The 15,362-nt window shown below is 41.1% G+C and overlaps 1 protein-coding gene across 10 annotated transcripts in view; it reads left to right on the top strand.

Moving 5' to 3' along the window:
* Nucleotides 1-15,362, top strand: part of LOC128688791 (titin-like) — a 458,202-nt gene that overhangs the window by 23,422 nt on the left and 419,418 nt on the right. For all 10 annotated transcript variants that reach the window (XM_070085639.1, XM_070085635.1, XM_070085638.1 and 7 more), the window contains one exon: nucleotides 12,487-12,658. In XM_070085639.1, coding sequence (XP_069941740.1) covers nucleotides 12,487-12,658 — 172 coding nt within the window. The remainder of the gene's footprint in view (nucleotides 1-12,486; nucleotides 12,659-15,362) is intronic.

Raw genomic sequence — 15,362 nt, 5'->3', positions numbered from 1 at the left:
GGTACTTGTGGCTCATATATGAGGCTTGTGTGGTGTTGCCTGCCACGAGCTTGCAACGCTCTCTTAGCTGCTCTTCTGAATCTTATTAATTACTGAATAATTATATGACTATATATTTTAATTATTTTGCTCGGATATTTTATTGCTTTTTAAGGTTTTCAATGTAGTTACAACCCTTATGCCATTTGGCATAAGGGTTGTAACTAAACTGAATTGCCTTTCACAGTAGTAATCTCATATGCACTATGTCTTGGGATGGTTTACTTCCAGTGTAAAAGTTAAGCTGGCTCACCTGTCAGATGCTCTTCATGTAATCTGTTTGTAATAGATTATTATGACACTAATAGTCTTATCAAATGTTTGATGCTGGGGACTTTATTATTATTAAAGATTCGCCGGTATTCTCCCGGCCCGGGCCTTTTCCAAGTGGTGGCCCGGCCTTGGCTCCCTCTTTAGGGAGTGTCTGAGACCTAAGTCTCCCAAGGGAGGAGGCACAAGTACCTCCTCATCTTTGGGACCAACTGTCCCCAGGCCTAGCCACAAGCTAGGCCTCTCTGGTCTGCCATCCCCGCCCCAAGAGGGCTAATGGGAATGACAGTATGTGAGCTGCAAGCTCGGGCTCAGGCACCTACCCTACCCTAGAAGGGCTGTGCATGGTGTCGATGCTGGGGGACGATTATTCACTAGTGTTCACTAAAAAATGTTATTGGAGCTCACTAGGCTGTGAATATTTATAGTCGTATAAAGCGTCTCTCCTCACAGAAGTGAGGAGAGAAGCTTTATACAACTGTAATGACAGTTTCATTTTTTGTTGTTGGGTTTTTAAAATATTCTATATTTGCCTTGGCCAGAACAGGCATTGTAATTATCATTTTTCCTCAAATATTAAAAAATTGTCCATGAATTATGAGTAAATAAATGCAATTTTTTCCAGTAACATGGATTCACAACTTACATTTTGTAAACATTAATTAATTCAGGTGTCGACAGTGGTCATTTATTCTTGTTTGTTGCCACACTGACCAAAGTTTGTTGAAAGAAGAAAAATAATTTTCAAAAGTCCTAATGAGCGAGGACTTGCGAAGAAGTCAGGGAAATTTGTCAGTCATGGACGGGAAGTATCTCAACGAGTGTTTGTGTGTATAATACCGCAGGGGTGTTCCCACCATCTTCCTCTTGCTGCATATTACTTGCGAATCACAAGTAATAAGATGAGTTTCACGTAGTAGTGACTCACCGTCAGTAGTCATTGTGAGGTGCATGTGTAAGTAGGATAGCGAACACTCCATGATCCACAACCTTTTTTACTTCCTCCACAACCTTGTCCCTTCCTCCACAACCTTGTCCCTTCCTCCACAACCTTGTCCCTTCCTCCACAACCTTGTCCCTTCCTTCACAACCTTGTCCCTTCCTCCACAACCTTGTCCCTTCCTCCACAACCTTGTCCCTTCCTCCACAACCTTGTCCCTTCCTCCACAACCTTGTCCCTTCCTCCACAACCTTGTCCCTTCCTTCACAACCTTGTCCCTTCCTCCACAACCTTGTCCCTTCCTCCACAACCTTGTCCCTTCCTCCACAACCTTGTCCCTTCCTTCACAACCTTGCCCCTTCCTCCACAACCTTGTCCCTTCCTCCACAACCTTGTCCCTTCCTCCACAACCTTATCCCTTCCTCCACAACCTTGTCCCTTCCTCCACAACCTTGTCCCTTCCTCCACAACCTTGTCCCTTCCTCCACAACCTTGTCCCTTCCTCCACAACCTTGTCCCTTCCTCCACAACCTTGTCCCTTCCTCCACAACCTTGTCCCTTCCTCCACAACCTTGTCCCTTCCTCCACAACCTTGTCCCTTCCTCCACAACCTTGTCCCTTCCTCCACAACCTTGTCCCTTCCTCCACAACCTTGTCCCTTTCTCCACAACCTTGTCCCTTCCTCCACAACCTTGTCCCTTCCTCCACAACCTTGTCCCTTCCTCCACAACCTTGTCCCTTCCTCCACAACCTTGTCTCTTCCTCCACAACCTTGTCCCTTCCTCCACAACCTTGTCCCTTCCTCCACAACCTTGTCCCTTCCTCCACAACCTTGTCCCTTCCTTCACAACCTTGTCCCTTGCTCCACAACCTTGTCCCTTCCTCCACAACCTTGTCCCTTCCTCCACAACCTTGTCCCTTCCTTCACAACCTTGCCCCTTCCTCCACAACCTTGTCCCTTCCTCCACAATCTTTTCCCTTCCTCCACAACCTTGCCCCTTCCTCCACAACCTTGTCCCTTCCTCCACAACCTTGTCCATTCCTCCACAACCTTGTCCCTTCCTCCACAACCTTGTCCCTTCCTCCACAACCTTGTCCCTTCCTCCACAACCTTGTCCCTTCCTCCACAACCTTGTCCCTTCCTTCACAACCTTATCCCTTCCTCCACAACCTTGTCCCTTCCTCCACAACCTTATCCCTTCCTCCACAACCTTTTCCCTTCCTCCACAACCTTGTCCCTTCCTCCACAACCTTGTCCCTTCCTCCACAACCTTGTCCCTTCCTTCACAACCTTGTCCCTTCCTCCACAACCTTGTCCCTTCCTCCACAACCTTGTCCCTTCCTCCACAACCTTGTCCCTTCCTCCACAACCTTGTCCCTTCCTCCACAACCTTGTCCCTTCCTCCACAACCTTTTCTCTTCCTCCACAACCTTGCCCCTTCCTCCACAATTTTACCTCTTCATTTACTACCTTGCTATTCCCCTCCCACATTCTTACTCCCGTACCCGTACCTTACCATCACTACAAAATACCAGTAGCGCAAGGTTACATAAGTGGGTGTTGTTGAGTGTAAGGTGGACATGCTTAGCATGGGCCAGTAAGCCTACTGTAGTGTTCTTGCATTTTTAATGTAATGCAAGAACACTATAGTAGGAGTGGGTGGGTGTGAGGTAGACCTACCTAGCAGAGGTCAATAAGCCTACTATTTACATTTTCTAATGCGAAGTAGTGTGTGGCGAAGGAAGGCAAAAATCTCCCATAAATACTCTTCAATAGTAACCCTACCACTTTTCCTTCTCCTATCCACAATGTCAACTTTGCGCTTCGTGTTTTCAAGGATCTTCGCCTATGGTTTGAAATTTCACAAGTATTAATAAACAAAATTTATTTTCCTAACTACAGAATATTCAGTAGGTAACCGAGAAATGACTTATGAGCAATTGTCAATTCACTGAGGCAATAAATTTGTCAGAGGAGTTGGTTTTAGTACAGGGAATGTCAGTGATATAGTCAAGTCACCTGCAGCCTTGTGAGGCAGACGCCTGCTCCTTCAACACTTATCAGAGGTCAGTCACCTGCTCCTCCACCATCTACCAGGAGAGTCAATCACCTGCTCCTCCACCACCTATCGGGAGAGCCAGTCAGCTGCTCCTCCAACACCTATTAGGAGAGTCAGTCACCTCCTCCACCTATCAGGAGAGTCAGTCACCTGCTCCTTCACCTCCACGTGCTGCCTCTGTGACGTCCGGCTTTGAGTTGAAGAGGAGAACCAAAAAGAAAGAGGAAGTTAAAGAGAATAAGTAGATTCTGGCAGGGACGGTACCAAGGCGTTTATGGTGCGTAATTAATTAGTAATATACTATAATTACTACCGAGTGTAGTAAGATGTAATCTCAACGAGATCACTCGGTGTAGAATCTTCAGATAATTTTCTTATTTATTTCCTTTAAGACATCATTTACTTGTAGGTTAGTTCTCTTTGTTTTAAGTCTTGAAAGTTTAAAAAAATAAAAGAACTTCAGAACTGCTGTGAGCAAAAAAAAAAAAAAAAAGGGCTAGACCAAGTTTTTGACGGCTTAAGTTCATATGCTGTTCATTCATAAATGAAACGTTTTTTCATTGAACGTATTTCTTAAAGTACTAAATCCATGTAGGTCACCGAGCGCAAGGAATGGTGGAGTGTTTTCGCATGCTATATCCAAAATTAGTGTAAACTGTCCGCGGCATCTTCTGAGGATTTTCACCTGCTTCACACGTCTCAAGATGCCAAGGAGCATTTGTTTACATTGGACCAGGGCCACTAGCTGGTGACAGGTGCCGTCGCGAGATGTTTGATCGATGATTGTTATTTTTGCTTTAATTGAAACGTTAAACTCCCGTGGGTCATTGAAGGCTACGAGTGGTGGAAGCTCATCTACTGTTTCGTAATCGCCAGCCAGACGCAACCGCTTATAAGCAAACCTTCAGTTGAACACACAAAATAGATAGCATCAACTTAACTTCTTTTTTTTCACAGTGGACGCGAGTTGTTGGTTTTTCAGAAAAAATTTAGGCGTTGCATGTAGAAATGGGGAATTTTACATCTTTTCATGTTTCGACTGTTGTCTCCTAATCTAAGGAAGTAGAATTGAGCTAAAGAGTTCAGTGTTGAGAATACGTTTATGGACTTTTGTATCAGATCCTTCCTTAAGGCCGTAGTCAGTGGTTATTTGTTTTGTTAGATCCTTTATATCGTTACTCATGTCCTAACTATTTTTTATTACATATCTTAAGTTTTTCTAATTAAATATTTCGTCATTTTCCTTTAATTTTCACTAGTTTACTCTGTTTGTTCGATAGATTTGTAAATCATTTGAGGCTGGGATTGGTCCTGTTAATCTGTTGATAAAACTTTTTTTTTACAACTTTTTACATTTCGGAGAAAATTTCTACATATTTAATTCTCACCTGATTTGGCAAGTCTTGACTAACGGATATCATTCATACTATTTTCACGTTTCTTTGTCTCCTTGTCTCTTAATAGTTCTTCCTTATGCTTGACCTGGCATGTGTTAATCACAGCGACATGTTCTTAGTCTTTTTATAAGAATATAAGACAGGCCTGTTGACCCATGCTAGGCAGGTCCAATTCACACCCAGCCACACCCACTAATATATCCGTCCAACCTCTATTTAAAGCTACACAAAGTTCTCTCTCCCAGTAACACTACCTGGTAGTTTGCTTCAGTGCTTCCCTATATCCTTTCTAAATCTAAATTTTTCCAAACTGAATCCATTGCTGCAAGTCTTGTCTTGTTTGGATACTTTCAGTATGTTATTAGTATATGCATCGGTGATTTTGCCCACTTTGAGCCCTATTTTCGGCCAATTCCAGTGCACTAGTCGACAAAAATCATAACTATTTTGCTACAACTCCATTTTTTCTATCGAATGAGTACATTAAACCACCCATTTACCGATTTCTATTTGAACCCTTTAATCAAATCTCCCCTAATTTTACGTCTTTCCAGACAGTGCAGATTCAGTGCCTTCAACCTATCTTCGTAGGTAAGGCTTCTGGTACAAGGGGTCGACTTCATCCTCTTTATCTGTATATTTGTCAGAGCATTTATGTCCGTTCTGTAATAGGGAGACCGGAATTGAGCAGCAAAATCTAAATGAGGCCTTACCAAGGATAATAATAATAATATCTTTATTTACTACAAGACATGTACAAGGTATACAGGCCCAGCTGACATCAGTGACATACTACTATATAGAAAGCCTCTTGTTATGCTGAGCTTTTCGGGTAAATTAGGTCAGTGTCCCAGGATGCGACCCACACCAGTCCACTAACACCCAGGTATCCATTTTACTGATGGGTGAACATAGACAACCGGTGTAAAGAAACACGCCCAATGTTTCTACCCTGGCTGAGAATCGAACCCAGGCCCTCGCCGTGTGAAGCGAGAGCTTTAGCCACCAGGCCACCAGAGCTGAAGAATAAATAGCCTTTTGGACAGAGGCTGTGTAGCAAACCTAATTAATGGGTAGGTCCCTTTCAAATCCAACCCCTCCGGGGTTAAAAATCCGAACGAAATCTTATCTTATCTCTTATCTTATCTTAAAGTTGTCGAAAAGTACTCTGCACGAAGATACTGTTGTGTTGTAGTGTCTTTATTTTCCCGTTTTCCTATATCCTGCCATGAACTTTTGACTGTTGAAAACTGTTGAAATTGTCTATACACTTTGTGCTCACAGTGATCTCTGACAATTTCCTTGGTATTTTATGATTGGTTGCAAGTGTCATTTTGATCTATGTATTTGTGTACCAAGGAGGTCTTTCTTTTACCTCGTATCCTTTTTTAATTCTTGGCTTTGCTTGGCTGCATTATCACAACTCATTTTCGTCTTTGTTATTCCTGAATCCATTTCCCTTCTCGGAGTTCCTATTGTTTATCGTATCTTGTTTTGTTACATTTTTTTCCATTTCTTTTCGTTTGTTTTGTACAGCCTTAAACTCAATCAATATTACTTCTAGCTGAGTTTTTATTTAATAATTTATTAGCATTTCGATTTTCATTTTATCAGATTTAACTCCAACTAAAAATTTTGGGTTGCAAAAACCACTTGTCTTCACTATTGTTGTTTACCTTTGTTTACTTTTGTCTGCTTACATCTTGGGAGTTAGCTATTTTCTGTGTTTCAGGAAATTGATATGTGTCCATTGACTTGTAAAATTTTGCTAGTGGCTCACACTGCTTCTCTCTCAGGAAGCATGATGCTTTTCCAAATCGCACTACGTTTGCTCTGTCCCATTCACTGTAACTACTGTGTGTGTGTGTGTGTGTGTGTGTGTGTGTGTGTGTGTGTGTGTGTGTGTGTGTGTGCGTGCGTAGGTGGTGGTGGGGTACTGTGAAGATCACAGTGGTCGAGTACGTGGTGGTGAGGTACTGTGAAGATCACAGTGGTAGTGTAGGTGGTGGTGAGGTACTGTGAAAATTACAGTTGTAGTGAGTACTGTGAAGATCACAGTGGTAGTGTAGGTGGTAGGTTACTATGAAGAACACAGTGGTAGTGTAGGTGGTAGGTTACTATGATCACAGTGGTAGTGTAGGTGGTAGGTTACTATGATCACAGTGGTAGTGTAGGTGGTAGGTTACTATGATCACAGTGGTAATGTAGGTGGTAGGTTGCTATGAAGGACTCAGTGGTAGTGTATATGGTAGTGGGGTACTGTGAAGATCACTGTGGTAGTGTAGGTGGTAGATTACTATGAAGATCATTAAATGAATAGCGTGTTCTGGCACTCCCCCTTGAGCTCTCCCGACTGACATACGATGTGTGCTTGGCACCACGGCACCCCTGGCAGCGCCTCTATCTTATTCTGGGCAGGTGCACAGGTGTCCCCCTTCTGTGGACCAGCCTATAGTGTCTCCTCCACCCTGCAGTCCTCTCCATCCACTTAACTCTGCTACAATTCCACTGCTCTCTCTCCCTTTCCATTTTACCTCCTTCACTACTTCATCCTCCATCCCATATCCCCTTTCCCTCCCTTTCCCACTCTACAACACATTTCTGATGTATTCAATTTTATTTAATCAAAATCTACTTCCTCTCCAGTGACATGTATACTATCAGAGATTCTTGAAGAGGGAGATTAGTCTAGTTACTAAGATGGGAAGAATTCATCAGGGGAAGCCAGTACGTATTAATGGACGGGAAATCATACCCAACAACATTTAATTTCTTAGAATTCTAGAGTAAACAAGAACCCCTGGGCTTGGCGGATTGCATCATCATCTTTTGAAATAAAGTTTCTGATATTATCCTACACCAGAGATTAATCCATAAATTAGAAAAATATTCCAGTGGGAAAAGGAGATTACGATACTAAATCAGGAAGTATTTGAAAGCGAGGAATAAATAATAACAGCGAGGAAGGAAGCATCATAATGGGCGAGTGTAACGAATGGATTACCACAAGGTTTGAGAAGTGCGGCCTCTACTGCTTGTATTGTACGTAAATGTCAGCTTCACTCCAAACATATCGTCGTAGAAGTAACCTCACCAGGTAACATGGGCAGCTGGCGCAAGACTGGTACATCTTAAAACAACATTTAGGAGCCTAAACAGAAAATAGTTTAGGAAACTTATACAAAACATATGTAAGGCACATTTTAAGAGTACGCGGCCCCAGCGTAAATCCAGGGAAGGTACAAAAGGTGCACATTAAAACTTGTCCCTGAGCCTAGAGAACTGCAATATTCAGAGAGATACGAGAAAGTGGCCTAAGCTACCCGATAGGAGAGAGAGAAAGAGGGACATGACTATGATCTTTATAATTATGAGAGGAATCGGTAGAACAAACTGAGATACATTGAGTGAAAAGGGACACTGTGAAAACTGAACACACAGATGAACCATGTGAATATTGTAAAGTATTCTGTAGTCGCAGGACAGTACAAAGGTAGAATTACACGAGTAGGTAATCTAGGCAAAATGAATGCATGCCTTCGAAGATAAATTTGAGGCTAAAGTCCAGAAAATGCCGGACAATTCAGCTTAATAGGTTGGGTTAGAAGTTGTGCATAAATTCCCAACACACAAATAGGTAATTGTACACTCTCTGCACCTGCCTCTCCGCCATTAATTACTGTTTCAGGTCACCCCTCACCTTTCTACCCCCGTGCCCAGATGGTGACACGTAACCCACTTGGCACTACACCCGTGTCTAATAACCACCAGACCCCCAACACCACAGGAAAAAGCGGCACACCGGAACACGTCTGCCACTTGTGTCGATAACCTGTGATTGGTGAGACCAAAATATCGTGTTGATAAAAAGAGGGGTGGGAGACGTAGAGAGACGGGGAAGTGAAGAGAAGTTTGGAGAAATATAATAGCTACATACTGGGAACAAAAGCTAGCTGTATTTCCCTGTCATGTTCCCTCACATAGGATGGGTTTCGTGCATCAGATAATGAAATGTGTCAGTCTGAACTGTGAGACTTCAGTAGACTGATGAGATTATCGTCAAGGACTTCACTATGGGAAGGGATGTAGTTAAAATTAGCACGCTTAAGCTGTAAGTGCTGGGGGGGATCGATAAGCTATTAGATGGATTACTGCTAGGCAGGTGTTCAATGATGGTTAAGGTTAGTGAGTGTGTACCTACAGACGTTGTTTAAAAAGTCCTCGAGGATTATTGAGGCTCCTAAAAGTTATTCTGAGATTTACTGAGATGTGCTTCTCTGAGGTTTCGTTAAGCGTGATGTTAAACTCCCAAATCTTATTATTTCGCCTATGTTATTTCACTTCCCAGTTTGTACTGTCTCTGATCTTTCCTCTAATTCCCAAATTGCACTATCTGGCATTATTCTTCTTGGAAGGTAGCTCTGTCTTTTCCTGTTCATATTATCTTCACTTGTTTCATATCATTTGCAAATAGATACATACAGCAGGTTATGTACGTATATCAGAAAAAGTAGTGACTAGTATTGATCATTGGAGGATCCCAAGTTTTAATCCTCTCTCATCCTGACACTTTCTTTCGTCCTATGCATACTATTTGATGCCTTGATAGACTTGGCCTTCACAGTCTACTCTTCTGTAATATGACTTTCTGTTTCCTCCTATTTTTTTTTCTCCAGTCCTGCTTCTAATAGATAATCAAGGCTTAGCACAGTGTGATCACATCCACTTAGTGGTATTCAATAGTGAATATCGAATTTTGTTGGCTCGCCTCCAGTTTGCATTCTTGTAATTCTCCTCAGGTGTTAGTGCAAACTTTTCTTTTGATACCTCCATTAAATTTGTTCTTTACGTTTCTGGCTCTCGTTCAGGTGCCAGTTTTCCCGATAAATTTGTCATTAAAACACCTTACAATGAATAGCTGTGCCTTTGCTTGCTTTCGGTTCTACTCTCTCAGAGATTTCTACTTTTGATCTATTGTTTTCCCTTGTACTGTCCCCAGTCTCTCTCACCTTCTGTTGGTTACTCTGTTTCTGCCTCTTATTTTTGTTACTGGGTGTGGGTGTTCCTGTGTGGGATAAAACTCTCAGGATGAGAGATGGGATTCAGTAGACTTTTGACACTGAATTTGAGGGGTGGAGGTATATTAGGGAAGAAAGGGAGTGTTTGTATGTACATGAATGACAGACACTGAAACTCTGGCTATTAACTGTGAACTTAAAGTGAGGGTGGAAACATAAACACATATGCAGTTTAATGTGATCCTTTATTGACAACGTTTCGCCCACACAGTGGGCTTTTCAAGTCACAAACAGATCTACCTGGGGTGGAAGGTACATGAGCATTTATAGTCAGGTTCAGAATGTTGAGGTCAGGTGGAGAATGCTGCATCTGATGATCTACCGGGTGGGGTTATAAAGTTTAAATCTTGGGTAGCTTGGCAGGGGTATTTTAGACTATAACCCCTTCCAAGCTACCCAAGATTTTAGACTCTATAACCCCACCCGGTAGATCATTAGATACAGCATTCTCCACCTGACCTCAACATTCTGAACCTGACTATAAATACTCACGTACCTTCCACCCCAGGTAGATCTGTTTGTGACTTGAAAAAGCCCACTGTGTGGGCGAAACATTGTCAAAAAAGGATCACATTAAACTGCATATGTGTTTATGTTTCCATTGTGTCGGTATTTTATACCATTTATTTTAAAGTGAGGGTAAAAAAAATATTATAACACACCGACGATCAGTTAGGTAAAGGAACACATGCAACTTCTTGGATTTTATTGCAGGCTACGTTTCGTTTACCAGGAGCTTTTGCTAAGCCTTATTATGTGCATAAATGAACAATGGGGACATATATAGTAAACAAGTGAAGTACAAGGGTGGGGCCCGAGCGTGAAGGTAACAGCAGACTTAATAAAGGTAACAGCAAAGAAACTTAATAAAGTTCAAGCAGAGGAGCAAAGAATAAAGCATAACAGTGATTCGTGAATAACAATGATGAGTGTTGTGGGGTATCGGGACAATTGTTGATGACACTCATTGCTACTTTTAATACATCAAGGTTAACAAAGCTCCTGGTGAGCGAAACAGAGCTGGCAATAAAGTATTCAGAGCTTGCATGTGTGTCCATTTTTCTTAGTGAACATAAATCTTCGTTCTTAAAAAATATTGTTGCATTATGGAGCCAAGATGCGTGAGCTGTATTATCATGGGGTTACATCTCTGGCACTTCTAAAATGACTGAGCTAAGGTTGAGGTCATATTGTGAGATATTGTTTAAATGGTTCAAAGTGACACCTATAGTAAAAGGAGACCTTTTATATTTTTGTAATACGGTGTTTCACCTACATGGTAATAAAGAATGATCTTTTTGCTATATGTTTCATTTTAAACCATTCATCGGCTTATAGCCATACTTTAACTATCTGAGGTAAAACTGAGGGATATGAGATAGTGTGAAGCGAGGATAGCGTCACTTAAGAGTAGGGTGGGGAGGTGGCAGGTTACTGTGGGTTACGTAGCTGGGGCAAGAGTTACGAGAGATGCGTGAGGCAGTTCATGCACCAGCAGGTAGACGTGGGCACTGAGCCAGGTTGGTTCCGGAATGCCACTCTTGTGTTGGCACTCTGGCGTAGTGATGCTTTAACACGAAACTGAAAAACAACAACGAGAGTTTTTGTTTGTTTGTTGATTGTTTTAATTTAAATTTATGATTTATGGGACAATTCCTAAGTGAGGAAGATAAGTATTAATTACGGCGAAGCTCTGAAGATCAAAAAAATTGGGTTTGATTCACGAGTAGAACGTTACGTGCTGCAAGCTGTTGTAATTACACGTAGTCGTTAGTCCATTTTTATGGGTCGCCATTTAGAGGGAGAAAAGGGCAAAAAAAAAAAAAATAACAATCGTGAAGATGGGACATGAGTATCACCTGGCTCTTTCCTCTACTAATAAGGAAATATGCAATTCTCTTTCTCTGTCTCTGTTTCTGTCTCGACCACGAATGAGCCACACGGGTATCAGAAAATAATGCACTTAACATTAACAGTCGTAAAACAAGTTGAACGAGCCGAGCAGTGACACAGAGGATGCTGACTCCATACTTACTTCACATGAGTCAGTTGAAAGTTAAGCGTCGAGACCATGAACTAGAGCTCCTTTCCCATCTCTCGCAAGCTAAAATTAGGTAAATCGGCAATTAGAAAAAATGGAAATCGGAAGATGAAAGAGCCAAATAACATTTAGGAACTAACAATTACGGGAACAAAAATCATAGAAACATACATACCCCAGACAGTAATAGGAAACCTAAACAGGAATACGAAGTCAGAGCTATCACAGATGTCCCAGACAGGGGTAGCATTGAAATGTGAAGGTCAACATTATGGTGGGAGTATTTAGTTTGTCAGAAATGAGAAATTTCTGCTGACACGGACGTTAGTCATGATCAACTGCACAGAATTTTGTCATTTGGCCGAGGCCTTCAGCTGGGTTATTTGTGATGGTAGGCTTTTCACGTTATTCAAAGCACTTGGGTTCACCATACAATAGCATCCTCGGTTTATTTGTCAGGGAAAATTCACGTATCCGTATCAGTAAGCTTTCATTTACTGATTTTTTCATAATTTCTTTAAACGATAATAGAGTAAGATGTGAGCTGTAAGTTTATGTACGTTTCTTTCATTATTTTTACAGTTATAGCTAAATTACAGTTGTATGTTAGTTATAGAGGAAGAAGTTAGTGTGAAGTGTAATGTTGTTCCATGTGTTGCAGTGTGAGGGAGCACAACGAGAATCTGCTGGCCCAGGAGTCCATCAGCGAGCGTATTCAACATATTACTAATCGTGCCCAACAGCTCGACGCTCTAATGTTTCCTTCAGCTGTGGCTGCTACACCCACACCCACTGTCCACGACACTCAAGCTAGACCTGACGCCGACCACGAGGTCAGTTCGGCCTTCTGAGAAGCCGGAGTTGGTGTGATGCACCGGCACCTTCCACTCCCAGCACCTCCCTCTTCAACCACCATCCCTCATCACCAATCACCCATGCTCCTTCAGCACCCCAGGCTTCTCCCAGCACCACCAAGTACCCCAGGCTCCTCCCACTACCACCAAGCACTTCAGGCTTCTTCCAGCACCAATATGCAACTTTCTTATAACGCACAAACTAGTGCTACGCATGCGCCCTCTGCAGTAGTCACTAGCACGTTATACAAGCACATCCAGGTCCGCACCATGCAAATGATCTCATATTTTATTGTCCAATCAAAACCTTTGTGGGAACAGCTTCCCAATGATTTTTACTGCCTAAGGTTCTTTCACATTATCTATTGCATAAAACCTTCTCTTTGAAATCAATGAATGCGAATTTGACTGACCTGAGTGCGTTTTTATTAGTAAAAAAATTTATGTTGTTACTGTTGATATTGCTCATGTGTGCATCCTGTTAATACTGTTGTCTTGTTGCTGTTTTTGTTTAAATTTGTTGTGTAGACTTGTAAGTTGATAAATAACAAAGTTCGCAGTGATTGATTGTGTGACCGCAGTAACAAAGGCGGCTTTTATGTGAAACAGTAGCCTACTAACAATTGTTAGTGACCCACTAATATGCTAGCTCTAAATGTGAAGCATAACACATTGTTGTTAGTGTGACAGTAGCATAAATAGAGTTGTTAATGTGGCGCTGTAACATTGACAGTGTCTTATCTCTCGTTATTGATCTGAGAGTTATAATGACCGACATTTCAGACTGAATCACTTTCTGACTTCTTTGTGACGGAGGCTGTTTATTTTTTTGCTGCTTTGCTATGAATGTGCCGTCAGTGGTTGAGGTCCCAGCCACGCTGCTGAACACGATACACAACGGGTATAATGATGTTAACCAGTAAAAGGATCCGTTGAATCATTATTGACATAACGAAAAGAAATTACATAACTATATATATGCAGTTGTCTAAGAAACTATTTATGTTAGGCCTTGAGAGACCCCTCGGTGTTTTAATATTACATATTATTCATGTGCTGATGAATCCAAAAGCCTCACCTACAGCGCCCAGATTTTTCAAGGAACTCCTCTTACTAAGTTACTGTTGTTGATTACAGCGCTGTATAACTCATACTGGTTTAGCGTTTGTTTTAACATACCGGGTAATAATAATAATGATAATAATAATAATAATAATAATAATAATAATAATAATAATAATAATAATAATAATAATAATAATAATAATAATAATAATGCTGATTTCCTTTTAGCTCTACTGTTATTGCGAAGGGGAAGCGCTAAAACTGTTAGAGCCAGTGTAACGCCTGAAGAGTTGGGGTATAATTGTGTTTTATCAGAGGAAAAGAAGGATAACTGTAATTTCTTTGATCAAGAGCAGTTCAGTAACCTCGTGGCTTATAGTAAGTCTCTTTGTCTTCAATGGTTCCCAATCACAGTTATTACTTTGAATATTTAAAACGAGCTTTTTTGCAGTGTCAGTTTGATAACAATGAACCGGGCATATGATAGCGTGTGTTGCTGAACGCTAACTTAACTAATGATCAGAAGCTCCTGATACTGACGCTGTTGGTGATTTGTTCCTCAGGAAGTGCGAGAACGTCTAGAATAGACACTTAACAGTATTGAAGCTTTAAGACAACACTTCACTTGGAGACCAAGGCTTGGTCTCCAAGAAAAACATTGTCTTCAAGTTTCCATATTGCTATAAATGTCTTTATTACAGTTTGTAGGTATTTCATGCTTTTAGCTTTCAGGAAAACGTTTCCTGACTAGGTGATTGAACGGCAGCTGGTGTACCAGCGTTTAGTGCCATTCGTTAAGCAACCGCTGGCTTATCGATGCAATATACCTGTGGGCTAGCATCACCTGCCATACCTGAGTTTGGGTTTCCCCATTAAAAAAAATGTCCTCGTAATACTTCTTGAAGGCTGTTAGCACACTTGCAGCCAGTCTCTTACTAATATACACTGTTTACTGTTTTCCCAGCAGTTTAATAGGACTACCTAACTCCTGTAAATAACCTGCTTAATTGGGCGATCATCAACAGCTTGGCTAATCAGAGACTGGTTAACGATTAACGAACAGAGGCTCGAGCCTCCGAAGGACGCAGCTAAACACACACTGGTCTAGTCCTTCAAAAATCCAATACGTTATATTATCATCTAAACGTTATATGATTAGTATAAAAAATAATTAAAATTTAAATAAAAAAAAACATTATTTAAAGACATAGATGTGCTATTTTAAAATAAGGCTTCTAGGTGAGGTTTATGGTTGCTCTAGGATAAGATATAATTTCGGGATTTCTTAAACTATAAATATTGGTGTGATCTCAGTGTTTTCCTTCTCTTTGCTTTAAAACTGTACAAAATGGTATTTTATACTGAATCAGTCAAAACCCGAGTGTGAGGAGAAACATGCTTATCTGACTTTTTATAATTAGAATATATACAGCTTACGCTGTTATGTGAGAAAATTCCTGTGAATACTCAGAAGTACAAAGTATTTACACTTTCTGACTGCCAGTTTACAAAAGATTTAGTATATTTATTTGTTTTTGTTAACAGTGTTGTAAATTGTTTTAAATTTGTAATAAAAATACTGACATGACTATGTATTTGACTACCTTACTTTCCTCGG

This window comes from Cherax quadricarinatus, chromosome 16 (assembly GCF_038502225.1).
Source record: "Cherax quadricarinatus isolate ZL_2023a chromosome 16, ASM3850222v1, whole genome shotgun sequence".
Classification (NCBI taxonomy): domain Eukaryota; kingdom Metazoa; phylum Arthropoda; class Malacostraca; order Decapoda; family Parastacidae; genus Cherax; species Cherax quadricarinatus.
This window is presented reverse-complemented; position numbering and strand designations above follow the sequence as displayed.